The sequence below is a fragment of the Ictalurus furcatus genome, chromosome 15 (assembly GCF_023375685.1).
Source record: "Ictalurus furcatus strain D&B chromosome 15, Billie_1.0, whole genome shotgun sequence".
Taxonomy (NCBI): domain Eukaryota; kingdom Metazoa; phylum Chordata; class Actinopteri; order Siluriformes; family Ictaluridae; genus Ictalurus; species Ictalurus furcatus.
Genome location: NC_071269.1, coordinates 15985575 through 15999573, shown reverse-complemented (window position 1 = coordinate 15999573; position 13999 = coordinate 15985575). Strand labels below are relative to the sequence as shown.

Genomic DNA, 13999 nt, shown 5'->3' with positions numbered 1-13999 from the left:
ATAACTTTTAATTTATTGTATCTTTGTTTTGTTAGTACTTATTTTTGTTTAATTTTTCTAGGTTTTTTTTTTTTGGACAGACACAACACATATATACACACACAGAGAAATAGACAAAGCGAGACTGAAAAAAATGTTGAGCAGACAATAAATAAATAAATAAATAAATAAATAAATAAATAAATAAAGTGTTAAAGCTACTTCATAAAGTATTAGTTATATTGTAATAAAAGTTGTATTTTCAAATATAGTGATGACAATCTGAACACTAATAATGATAATAGACTGTAGAACTAGTTATGATAATAATAATAATAATAACAATAATAATAATAATGATGTTAATAACATCAATAAAAAGTGGTGTGATTTGACCTCTTACTCTGCCTGCATGTAATGCCTTTGCACTCTAGAAAGTCAAGTCACAGATACGATTTTACCATTAAAAGTCCTATCTGGCATGACACCCCTTTCCTCTCAGCATCATATCTATCCTTACATTTTAACATATCTGCAGCTATTTATGTGAAAATAAACCATTTCTGTGTTGCTCACCTTCCTAACCCTGGTCTCAGTTACCACAGATGCACAATACACTGACCTCCTCTCAGTACAGTGAGAGGAGGCAGTGCATGTGTGAAGCTGTAAAACCAGACAGACTCATGGGACTTTTTCTGGGAAAGTGGTTTGTGGTGGTAGGAGAGAATGGGTAGATCTAGTATGTTTTTGAGTTGTTTGAAGGTTGAGCAGACCAATACTGTGTCCCCCAGTTCCCCAATCATATCACAGATCTGCAAATGAAGTAATGGTTATCTTGTCTCTGCTCTGTATCCAAAGTCCCTCAAATGCCCTTCCTCTGGAGTGCAGGCAGTTAGAGTGAAGTCTCCAGGCTGAGAAGGGGGCACATCTGTCGGGAATGGGTGGTCCAGTATGCGGTGTGTTCTGTGGGTTGGGTCAGATGGTGCATGTTGCTCCGATTAGCATTGTTGTTGCGGTTGGGGGTCGCTGGGAGGCTGTACTGGCGATAAGGACGCGGTGGGGGACGGGATCGCTGGACCGGAGGAGGAGGCGGCTTGCGGAAGGCCGGGTGCAGGTGGTGATGGTTGTGCTTGGACAGCTCCGACTCATCGTCGATATCTGTGTCGTCGATCAGCGGGATGTTGTGCATGAAGTCGTTGATGAGAAACTCGGGATGTGCCATGAAGTTGTGGATGGAGTTCCTGGACTCAGGCTTCTCGATGCCGTCATAGAGGGAGCTACGGAATGCTTTCACCACCCGCATCTGAGTGAGAGGATGGGATGTGAAGAAGGAGAACGAGAGAGGGACAAAAAGAAAAAGAAGAGTGTAATATGTAGGGATTGAGAAGGGAAGGGACAAGAGAGGGGAGAGAGAGGAAAGAGGGGTAGAAGCAAAGATATCTCTCAGTTTGTACCTGGTAGTCAGAGCCTTTTCTGGACATGCCTTATAATGCATAGACAGCTCAAGATCAAGTTGCTGCAATAGAAATTCAAGGCTAATAATTTTAATGTTTAGGTAAACACATAATTTCTTTAATATCTTAAGAGTTTTTTAATATCCAAAATATTTTAAGAAAGTGCAATCCATATATCCATATCTTAGCATTATTTTGGTCTCAAGTGAGGCAGTTATGGTTTATCATTTGTCATTTTAGACATCTCTTGCGCAACAAGATCTTAAGAGTTTCTCAAAGAAGGAGAATGTCAAACAAAACAAAACCATAAGCAAGGTTGCAGGAAATGGATTCATCCAGTAAGTTTACCATTGTCAATCAGTCAAGACTATGGATGTTCATTCTCATGAACTCAAAATGGAACACACCAGGCTTTACACAGAGAGACAAATGGAAGCACACAAGTACAAATACAGCCAACACAAAATGAATGCTTGCTATGTGTGTATACCAACCAATCAGAAAGAAACTAAGAGTGATAGACACAGGCAGACGCCGAGAGACAGGGATTGAAGAAATGACAAAGGGATGCCTTAATACACACATAGACACACAGCCAAAGGAAGAGACGGTGAGTTAGAATCTGCAACATCTGAGTTCTGAGTGGAGCATTAGAGGTGAGAAGGAACACAGACGAGTGACTGGGGTTCCAGCTGGTGGGATGGAGGGAGGATGCACCCGTACTGCACCCACAATCAAAAGGAAGTATGACTGAAGCCGCATTTAGTCTATCAATAATCAGTGGTATGGTTACATCACACATATGCAAATAAAGCAACAGCTCTTTAGTCACCGTGGCATCAAGTTGTAGCATGCATAGCCTAATGAAGCCATCAACCAATAAACATTAATGTGAAGCATTATGGAAGAGAAGAGTTAATGTGATCCTGAACTTAATATTATTAGCATTTTGTTCTTGGTAAATGCTATGAAAATACTTTTTTAGGGATTTAATGCTAATGGAATACAATGGGCTTTGTGAAGTAATATGGTGTCTTAAAGTCTAATTAGTAGACGACAGTATGCGATTGGCTACACTGTGATCTCACTCATCTCAATAATTCTAAAAATTAAATTCTAAAACTTTTTTCACCCTGTTAGACCTGTGCCCTAGGGTAATTTCTTGCCATGTGCTTGAAACCAACTGTTGTGACAGGAACACTGTCATGCTGACAAGCTCAGGACAGGCCCAATAAACTTTAGCTTAGCGGCCAAGCTGCCGAGTACTAATTTAGAGGCAAAGCCTTCGAATCGGCGCCAACACATCGCTGATTTGGTACAGTATAATATGGCTTTCTCTGTAAGCAACATAATTGATATCGTTCAGGACTTGGAGCCATTCTGAAACATGCTAAGTAGTAGTGGATCATTTTGCATGGTGGTATGGAGCAATTCATTCAGGGAGAGAAACTGCGAGAGAGGAAGAGAAAGAGAGCAGAGCATCTTTTGACATGCAGCAGTGCAGACAAGTGCAGAAGGGTGAAAAGAGGAACTGATACATTTCACTGCAAGCTGAATAATCAGGAGAAGAGCGGAGCTACAGGAACCAATATAAAACCAACAGACACAGTGACGTGCTCAGTCCAGTGCAGCTGTCTCATTCTGTTACAGAAGCAAAAGAAAAGTGCATAAAGAAAACCAAAGGAAAGAGAGTGCATGATGATATGCAGCCAGTCTCATGCTGTAAAGACAAAAACAAAGCAGTAGGACATATACACACGCATTGCTGATGTATATAACATTTAAAGATGAGAAGATTTAAGAGCACATTCCTTTGCTGTGGCCAGCGGCTGGTGCATCCCACCTCTCCCACCCCTCTTCCCCAGTCAGAAACTCACCCAGCAAAGGAAAAGAGGCTAAATGAACCAGAAAGAAACAAAGATTCAAACAACAGAAAACAACAACCAAACAACCAAACTGGAAGAAAAGGTCAAGCATTTGGTTAAGTGCTTATCTGTTTTTCCAAAGAGCCTGTTTGTTAGCAAGAAAAAAAAGACCTCCTGCAAATCTTGAACAATTTGACTATTGTTCTCATTTTGTTGTTTTCTTTTTGCTCTTTGTTTTGTGTTCTTTATTTTTGCATGGATAGAGGTAAACATTCGAGTATAATGCCCACAGTAGAGGAATGGAGGAAAGCAAAAAAAAAAATTGGGTGTTAAATGATATTTTGTCTTTGCTCTGGATGTTAGCATGCCAGATTAGAGTCCACTGTCTCCCCACGCTGTCCTTCAAAGAAAAACGCTTGATGGAAAAACTCGATCATTTAAAAAAATATATAAAACAAATCAAAATATGCTCCATTCACTAAATCTTTTTTTTTCTCCCAATGATGTTCTGCAAATCATTTGCAGCTAAATAAGGGTTGCTGAAGCAAAAAACAGAGTGAGTAGAAGCAGAGCAGAAGAAATGCTTAAAGAAGCTGTGATGAAAACTGAGGGTTAATGAGGATGACCTTTTAACTAAATGACCTCACATCCTGATGATCTTATAAATTCATTTCAAGTTTAGGTAAACTCCTGAACTTGCATTTTAAGAGTCGAGATCATCAGCATGACTTCATAGTCTAGAAGTTGCCCTAATGAAGGGTTAGCCAACCTTTACTTTACATCAGTGAACCAATTAACGTAACCAATTAGTTATGGTTCCAGTGGGAATCCACATGATTGTGATCATGAGGATGTTAAGTGATAAAGAAATTCTAAAATAATTATCACTCTTAAGACAAAGATGTAGAGGCCAGATTTACTGCAAGTAACCAAAGCTTCAAGCAACAGGGAAAGCTTTTATAACTCATGTTCTGTTATAAATATTTCCCAATGAAAACCCTCCTCGGTACACACACAGTGATTGACAGAGTGTATGTGCATAAGGCAGTGGACTGTTACCATACACGGTAAATGTTTGAACAAATGAGAGCGCTAACAGGCAAGAGGTAAACATGAATATCCATCAGTGGCAGTGTCCTTTTCAGCCTCTGGTTCACAGTGTAAGCATGTATTACAAAACCCCATATAAAAACAAACATGATTTAGAGATCTATACAATATGCTATATGAACATCTGTATAGAATAACTTCTCTATTTCATGCTATTAACTATACATTGAGATATATATATATATATATACATATATATATATATATATATATATATATATATATATATATATATATATACATATACACACACACACACACAGTATATTAGCACAGCAAGAAATTTCTCACATTTATAAATGACCTAATGTTTTTCTAATTGAGGATGGGGGCTGAAAAATTTGTTAGCGTATATTGACATCTACTTGCAAATCTCAATCTAGCCAGAAGAGAAAAAAATTAGATGAGTGACTGAGGTGACTTAAGAGCCAGGCACTTAGCCCAAGAGTATGGGAGTCTTATACTGAATCATACATATGAGAGGACACTCACTCACTCACGCACGCAAATCAAGATGAAATGGGATGGGACACAAACACAGCATGAAGTGATATAGCATGTAGTAACACATAGAACAGACAGCTGTGGGGTATGAGGCGAGGAAATTTCAAGACGTCAAGACGCAAGACGTGCATTCAAAGGAGAGATGGAGGGGAAAGTCTCAAATTTAAAAAATGGAAATGCTAAAAGCACCTCATTGTTTGAGAAGTTTTTCGAATTCATTCTTAACACTATAACGTAACGCATGACAATAAATCTGAGGCAGAACTATTTCACTGTAATGACTACAGATGTTTACAAATATTTAGAATGTATTTTATGTTTATATATATAAAAAAAAACAACATCTTAATATTCCTGAAAGACATCTTGGAGTAGAACATGTAGAATATAGAAAAAGGTAGAAGACAGGAAAAAGAACAATCATAAAGGAGCGATGAACCAATGGTACAGAGAGAGAGAGAGAGAGCGAGAGAGAGAGATAGATAGACTAAGAGCTGACGGACAGATCTGTGGAAGTAAGAAGTACAGAGATGTTAGGAGACGCTGTCACAAAATCTCAAACTGATGAACCACAACCTGCATTGTTTAAAATAACCATGAGAAAATAGATAGATAGATAGATAGATAGATAGAGAGATAGAGAGATCAGAACCTTAGAGGGCTTATACTCGAAGGTTTACCCCTTGCACAGGGCTGGAGCAACTCGTCACACTTTTATATGTTTAATTACCGGAAAAGCTTTTGGGTTTTAACTTTGTGCCACAGAAAACCACGCTTGACAAAAGAAACCTTCCGGAAAAGAAAAAAACAAAACAAAACAAGAAGGGGCTGCCATGTTCTCTCTGCATTTCCTCAAATCGTTAATATATAATTTTCTCCTCTGAGAGCAGGAACAGTGGTTGTGCTACATGATCAGACGACAGCAGAATTCCTTAGCAAATTTGATTTCTATGCACCATCATTCTAGAGAAATATGTATACTCCAATGTACAGAAAACTTTGTGGAAGTATAGATTAGGATGGCTACTTGAGCTATTGTTCCATTATGAATGATTACATATAGCTCTGAAGTGGATGCTGGAATCTGCATGTAACCCAACCCTAAGAGGGAAACTCTAAACTGCAAACATCTCCATGTCAGAGGAACCGACGAGGCACATAACAGAGACTGATGTTGTTAAGTGCTCTGATCGAATGAAAGCAGAGAGACAGAGAGAGAAAGAAAGAGAGAGAGAGAGCGAGAGAGAGAGAGAGAGAGAGAGAGAGAGAATGGCTTACTTGGCCCATCTAGAGGATACAGAAAACAAAACCAAGCCCAACAAACTGAACAGCAAGAGGAGAGGACCAACACAACAAGACGGAGGGGTGGGAGGGACACGCAAACAGCACTCCACACAATTACACAGCCCAGCTTGCAAAGAGCCACTCACAGAAACCACAATAATCACTTTCCAATAAAAACAAAACAAAACAGTAGATATACAGTACATGATAAACACTGCACAAGTGCAATGTGTGTATGTGGGCAAGCAGGCGTGCTGAGGAGTGTTTCCGAAACAGTGATTGTGTGTTTGCCAGTGTAACTCTGTCAACAGTTAAGAGGTGTGAGATGTGTGCGTCTGTCTCTGTGTATAATGTGTCGATGTTTCTATGTATAAAGTGTGTTATGTCTGTCACAGGGAAAGCGGGGGACTCACTCCCAGGGGCGGCGCTTGCATTGGCAGTGGAGAGAACTACATGAGTGGGGGTAGAAATATTGGTTACGTCATGGAGCTGGCTGAGCACAGAGGAGCGCCGTCTCACTGCACCCTGAAACGAACCACTCCTCTTGAATGTACTCACTACCTCCATCTGCAGGAGAGAGAGAGAACCATAACACACACATATACTTCAGAGAGACAGAGCAAGGACAGAGCAAGAGGAGAAATCCAGGAGGAGAATATATTTGTGGTAACACTGTACCAAGTGAAAATTGTTAGGGCATATAAAATAGTTACCGCTCTTAGCCATTTGGACATTCACTACTAAGCAGCTTAACATTTCAGGAAAGCATCAGAACAGACTTTCAAGCCCATCTGAACATGTGACCATGTCAATCAATTTTGCTTAAAACAAGCTAAACCTGGCGCCCTCAAAAATCTGGTACAGTCTTTCATTATGTACTAGGAATGTAACCAAATACGAATACGTTATTTGAATGTACAGATAATATGTTCTGGACAGATATAAATACAGATGCGACTAGGAACACCATTTGTGTTTTTTTTAGCATCTGGACAAGACTACAGGTGCGCATCAGGACTGGGATCACACGTGCTATAGGAAAAAAGTAGCACAAAAAGGTGTTTTTTTACTCTCATGAGGAGCAGAGCAAGCAGTCAGATATGAAGCTTGCATGACAAAGACCACCATAACATTAATATGAGTCACTGCTAAATGAATCTACAGTGTTCATTTATTCATTCTTAGTAACTGCCTGGTCAATAATAATAATAATAGTAATATGTTTAATTTATATAGTGCCTTTCCACAGCTCAAGGACACTTTACATTCCAAAATTAATAGACATAGGAGAAGAATAAGGGGACAAAAAAACCTACAAAAAAATAAAAATAAACAAACATTGACACAAATACCTCAACTGTTAGGAGAAGAGACAAATTACTGAAGAAATAAATGTGTTTAAACTTGTGATTTAAAAGTCTAGATAGAGGTAACATTTCGGTCAGTGTCACGTTGGTTTAAATTAGGCTACTAATTGGTTTGCATTTTCCAAAACAAAAGTAAATTCATAAGATAATACTGTGGGCAAGTACAAACACAAATTATAACTGCACAAGAGAGATTGAGAGAAATTATGAACTCAAATATAGCAGAGGTTGAGAAACTGTCAGAGCCAGAATTCATAGACTATACTGAGAGTTTCTCCAGTGTTTTCGTTTTAAGATTACGGTTCATTTTTAATTGAAAAACAACCCAAACAAATAAACAAGCAAACTTTCCAGTTGTGGCCATGCCCACTTTGAATTTAAATCAGAAAACAGATATGGATATTTGGGGCAATTAACAGATACAGTGTCAATACATTACACGCCTACAGTATTATGTACAAAGCTGCCGAGGCTTTGTGTGAACATCTACTATCACTCTAAAACAATACAGTATTAGAAAGTGGCCACTGAAAGCCTGTCTAAAGACCAGTGCAGGTAGATGCTTAAAGTACACACTTTAAGACATAGTCTCTAGCCTTACAAAACAAATTCACCAAATGAATGACTTTTACACTACAACAGTTATCAATTCAGCCTTCAAATAAAAAAAGGCAGGAATTATGGTAAAACTTCTTGTACACCTGCAGGGGAATCAGTGCTCGATTAATCTGATTATCTCTATCAGAAGCGCAGTGATGACGGCCGGAGTGTACACTCTTTGCCAGAACCACCCTTGAATTAAAGCCTTGATCAAATTTAGCTGACTGATGATATGAGCGTTGCTGCTGTAATGTGTGTCGTGTTTTGCCAACACTGTGTCGGGTGAGGAGGGGATCGATGCAAATTTTGTAAGGGGCTTTGTTAGCAGTTCTGTTGATGCCACTCCTATGTTACATCCTGCAGTCTTCATCCATCATATTTATGTATATGTGGATTTTACTAAGTACAGTAATGAATGAGGGACAGTGAAAGTGTTAGCAATCCCTAAAGACTGGGTGTGTCTGTGAGTGTGAATATGTGTTCATGGTTCTGAAAGTCCCTTTCTCTCTCAGATTTTTGGCACAACAACTTTACAACTACGAGTAATTATGTGCAGAAGGACACAACGTTCCACACATCCTCTTAGATCTGTAATCCAGAAGTAATTTAAATTAGGTGCTGTTAATTTGAACATTGTGTACCTAGTTTTCTGGGTTTGTGTACCAAGTTTTGTGGCTTTTCCCTGCTAATGAAAGACATTCTAGTGTTGTCAGGGAACTGAACATTGTTTCATTTCTGCCAAATGTAACGTTTTGTGCCAAGGATGCTGTTTGTTTAGGTAAACTCCCTGACAAATTCTGGGGCCTTCCAGGAACAGGTGTATTTATATTATGATTATATTAGGATTCAAGTAATAACAATACGTGACCTCTGATAGCCACATGGTTGAGCCACAACTCATTTAGGAGTTTCAAAGCAAGGGAGTGAAAACTTGCGCAATCACAAATTTGACAGTTTTTATTTGTAAATAGTTTTTTAACCTATGTAAATGTTTTGCTCCACTTCAATAATATGAGCTGCTCTGTGTAGATTCATGAAATATAATCCCAAATAAGTGCATTTCAGTTATATGTATCACTACAAATTGTGGAAACGTTCAAGGGAGATAAATACTTAGAGGCGTTAGCTGGACGTTTCAAGAAAAAACCAGGGCTGAGCCCAGATTCTTCCCCATGCATTTTTTCCAGCTTAGCTAGTAGCCTAAGTTTTGTTTTATGGAAGCTGTGGTAAGTTAGCTGTCAATGTACGACATGTTCAGAAAAAGTTGGATTTATCATAAAACTTGCCTCGGTTGTTGTCACTGTTTGTAGGACTACCATACCGATAAAATATCAAACTTTTCTAACTAGGCTAGTTTGGTGTTGCTAGCCAAGGGGAGGCACAACCAAGCTAAGGGTTTTCTTTTACTGACGTTCAGTTATGTAGTGACTAAACTCTCCAAGTGGAGAATTATTCGGGGTTAAAGAAAATATCTTCAGGGCTATAGCCCCAAATGCCCTGGCCAGGTTATGCCCCTGGGCACTGCACATTCCCATTTGAATAAAATATATAGCAGCACAAGAAGTCAAAAAACGATAGCAAATTGTGTGCCTTCAAGATATTTACTTATAGTTCAGCCTTCTTAAATAAAAAATAAACTGGTTAATTGTATTTTGTAAATGTTTTCTTGAACTGTGGTGGGGTAAGGTTTGGTTAGATTTGCTAAGAGAGTGCCAATCAAACAGCAGTGCAGCAGTTTTAAAAAAAAATCAAGACTACAAAAAATATTTGTGTATTTGTGTAACTCCGAAACTGATATTTTAGAAAATTGCATTGTGTTGCAGTTTATCACAATATGAAATATTAAAAATATTAAACTGTCATGCAATATAAAAAACGCATATTCTACAAAGTATCAGCTAAGAAATTTTAATTTTTTCATTTTTGATAATCAGTGTAAATAAAAACATTTGTTTGAACCCCATACACACCCAAGACACATCACCAGATCCAGAGTTACAGTCCTCAATGTTGGAACCACTAGTTCCACTGTAGTTACTGAATAATTCATAGTAAGTACAGAATAATATGAATAATTGAACAAAAAGGGACTTTAAGGAGTTAATGTACTCATACTATTGGACCCCACTGTTCATCCTTCCTGAGTCTGCAGATCCTTTCTGAGCTGCAGTCTACAAATACTTAAGAAGTCTACACACATTTTTTCTTTACAGGGCTCTACATCCTGTCAACACTCTCAGTGGTGCAGTCTATGCATCCTTTTTGGATTCCTCGATGAGCAGTCACACCAGCTCACTTTCTATACTTCATTCAGCTTATTATCCAGGTCCATTAAACCACACACTGCCTTCATGGACTCTCCTCTTTTTCCAGTAGCATCTCCATTGCTAAAGCCACATACTACCAAGAGAAGACTGGTAGTTCTCCCAACACCCACACTCTCTTCAAAACCTTTTCTTCTCTTCTCTGTCCCTCTCCTCCCCCTTCCCCTCTCACTGCAGATGACTTTGCCACTTTCTTTTCCAACAAGGTTACATCAATCAGGAACCATTTCTTGACCCCAGACATGTATAGACCGGCTCCTCCTCCATGTAACTCCCAACTGACTTCCTTCTCTCCCTTCTCAGAGACTGATGTCTCTAAACTCCTCTCTAGCTGTCCCACAACCTGTCCTCTTGACCCTATCCCTTCTCACCTTCTTCAGTCCATCTCTCCCACACTATTACCTGCACTCACACACATCTTTAACACATCCCTCTCTACTGGCACATCCCCTACCTCATTTAAGCAGGCCCGGGTTACCCCACTGCTTAAAAAACTATCACTTAACCCTGCTGTAGTTGACAACTACAGACCTGTTTCCCTCCTCCCTTTTCTTTCCAAAACTCTTGAAAGAGCCGTTTTTAATCAACTCTCCAATCTTCTCACACAGAACAAACTCCTGGACACCAAGCAGTCTGGCTTCAAGAGCAATCACTCCATGGAGACTGCTCTGCTTTCTGTCACTGAAGCCTTACGACTAGCAAGAGCAACCTCTAGATCATCTGTCCTCATCCTACTCGACCTCTCTGCTGCTTTCGACACTGTGAACCATCAGATCCTCCTGTCAACTCTCTCCAGCCTGGGCATCACCGGAACGGTTCTGCGCTGGGTGGAATCCTATCTCTCAGACAGATCCTTCAAGGTATCATGGAGGGGAGGTATTTCTGAATCTCAGCAATTCACAACTGGTGTTCCACAGGGGTCAGTTCTGGGTCCACTCCTCTTTTCTATCTACACTACATCTCTAGGGAGGTGATTGAGTCTCATGGCTTGTCCTATCATTGCTATGCTGATGACACCCAGCTCTATTTGTCCTTCCAGCCTGCTGATCCATCCGTCTCTGCACCTATCTCTACTTGCCTGTCGGACATCTCGGTCTGGATGAGGGAACACCACCTTAAGCTCAACCTGGCAAAATCTGAGCTTCTCGTCATCCCAGCCTGTCCCTCAATCAACCACAACCTCACTGTACAGCTCGGCTCAACCACACTCAAGCCAGGAACATTGGGGTGATTCTCGATGACAGCTTGACCTTTACAGACCACATCTCAACAACTGCACGGCCCTGTAGGTTCATCCGGTACAACATCAAGAAAATCAGAACCTACCTCACCGAACAGGCTACACAGATACTAGTCCAGGCTCTTGTTATCTCAAAACTGGACTACTACCACTAATTACTCTCGGGCCTCCCAGCCAGCTCCATCAAACCCCTTCAAATGATTCAGAATGCAGCAGCACGCCTCGTCTTCAACCAGCCCAAGAGAACCCATTTCACACCCCTCTTCATCTCCCTCCACTGGCTTCCTGTAGCCGCCCGCATCAAATTCAAGGCCTTGATGCTCACCTACAAGACCTTGTCTGGAACAGCACCCTCCTACCTCAACTCTCTCCTGAAGGCTTACGTTCCCTCACGCAATCTGCGATCGATTAGCAACCGATGCTTAGTAGTACCTACTCAGCGTGGCTCAAGGTCCCTTTCAAGAACATTCAAACTAACTGTTCCTCAGTGGTGGAATGAACTTCCAACCTCAATCCGGACCGCAGAATCTCTCACCATCTTCAAAAAACAGATAAAGACCCACCTCTTCCGTGAACACCTAAACAACCAAATTTGTAAGTCGCTTTGGATAAAAGCGTCTGCTAAATGAATAAATGTAAATGTAAGTGTAAATGGACACCAATTTAACAACCTTACTCTGTAAAGACCTAGCTAAGAGCCCACACACATCACCACACATCTCCTAGTATCTCCTCATAGTATCTTCAAAGCACTTCTACTGTGCTCAGCTGTCTCTTTCCTACCTGTTCTATTACTGGTTTATGAGACAGAGAGAAGGGAAAAGCACTGCTCCAGCAGTGAGAGCGCACGCACATACACACACACACACACACACACACACTTCTGCATATACAGTACATAGACAGCTATGACACCAAAGAAAACCTGGATATCCAAGACAACAATCAAACATTAATTAAGAATCAGTGAGTTAGCATTAGTCAGATAGGTGACCTGCCTAACACTGTAGTGGATTTATTGCTGTATATTAAAAAAATGATAAGAAACACTGTTTTGTTTGGTAAAAGAAGAGAGTGAATATTATAATAAAATAAAGTGAAAGCAAGGAGGTAGATTAATAAAGAGAAAAAAACGATATAGTTTTGAATTCAGATGAAGTAAGTGTGGGAGCCCTTATGGTGGATGCTGAGGCAGAGCTGACTGTGAGGAACGTAGGAAAAAGAACCCCTTACACATCAGCATGCATCTTGTTTATAAGGATAATTAATATGATTTTAAAAAATACATTTCTATAATCTTAGTATTATACAAATAACCTTATTATTGTTTACCACCCCAGCCCCCAAAATTAAGAGCACAACGGCGTTCAACAGACTCCGACTGGATGAACCCTGTAGCACAGAGGCAAAGGTAAATCTAAGCAATAAAGGCCTCTAAAGGACTTCAGTTACAAAATAGAGTAACAGAGATCTGAGCAGGGGATGAGTTTTATAGATCACTGTCAGAGAAATCTATACTCATTTTAGTAAAGGGTCCCAAAGAGAACAAAACAAAGACAAACAGAGGTAAGGATGAGCTGATGTTTTGCTGACTTTTAGAAAGCATCTAGAGAGAAAAGAGAGAGGTAGACAGAGCAAAATAAAATAAAACAATATTCTTTGACAATGATGATATTCTACTTTCAGTGAATATCAAAGCAACTAGGACTACTAACACTACTTCAACCAGTGAGAGGGGTCAGGGGAGAAGGGCTACGGGTGCACACACAGCACCTGAGTCTGGATGCGGTTGAGGCCTCTGAACCAGAGGATCTGGCCTCTGCGCAGCTCTCGTTCAGCATGGTCAATCTCCTCCTCATCCTCAGCCAGCTCATCCTCGGTCATCTCATCTGTGCCCGGCCCTGTACCGGCCTCTTTAAGACACTTCAGGTGACTGGTGGGCACTGTGGCAATGACCTGGAGCACAGAGAGAGATGCTGACAAACATTAGAAATGGGTGACTGAGAATGATGACTGTATGTTTAAATATATATGTACAACAAGGTCAAATGTTTTTAAGTTATCATTGATCAAATGTTAATAATATAGTAACTCTTACTTAGTTGCTACTTAATATTTTTTCCTGGTCAGAGTCGAGCAATATTAATTTGAAATTTCTAAAGTGTATTTCAGAAATCCCTGTATGGAGTTGAAATATATATATATATATATATATATATATATATATATATATTTCCATTAAGTACAGTGTTCCTAATAAAGTGACAAGTGA

At 39.8% G+C, this 13999-nt stretch overlaps 1 protein-coding gene across 2 annotated transcripts in view; it reads right to left on the bottom strand.

Annotated features, from left to right (window-relative positions):
• Positions 1 to 703: 703 nt before the first annotated feature.
• atp2b3b (ATPase plasma membrane Ca2+ transporting 3b) overlaps positions 704 to 13999 on the bottom strand; it is a 46160-nt gene continuing 32864 nt past the window's right edge. The window contains exons 21-23 of one of the 2 annotated variants that reach the window (XM_053643246.1): positions 13501 to 13683; positions 6677 to 6763; positions 704 to 1282 (exon numbers count right to left, since the gene is read on the bottom strand). In XM_053643246.1, coding sequence (XP_053499221.1) covers positions 872 to 1282; positions 6677 to 6763; positions 13501 to 13683 — 681 coding nt within the window. In that variant the 3' untranslated portion in view covers positions 704 to 871. Of the gene's footprint in view, positions 1283 to 6255; positions 6764 to 13500; positions 13684 to 13999 lie in introns of those variants that run through there. The other variant, XM_053643244.1, reaches the window with a different exon arrangement.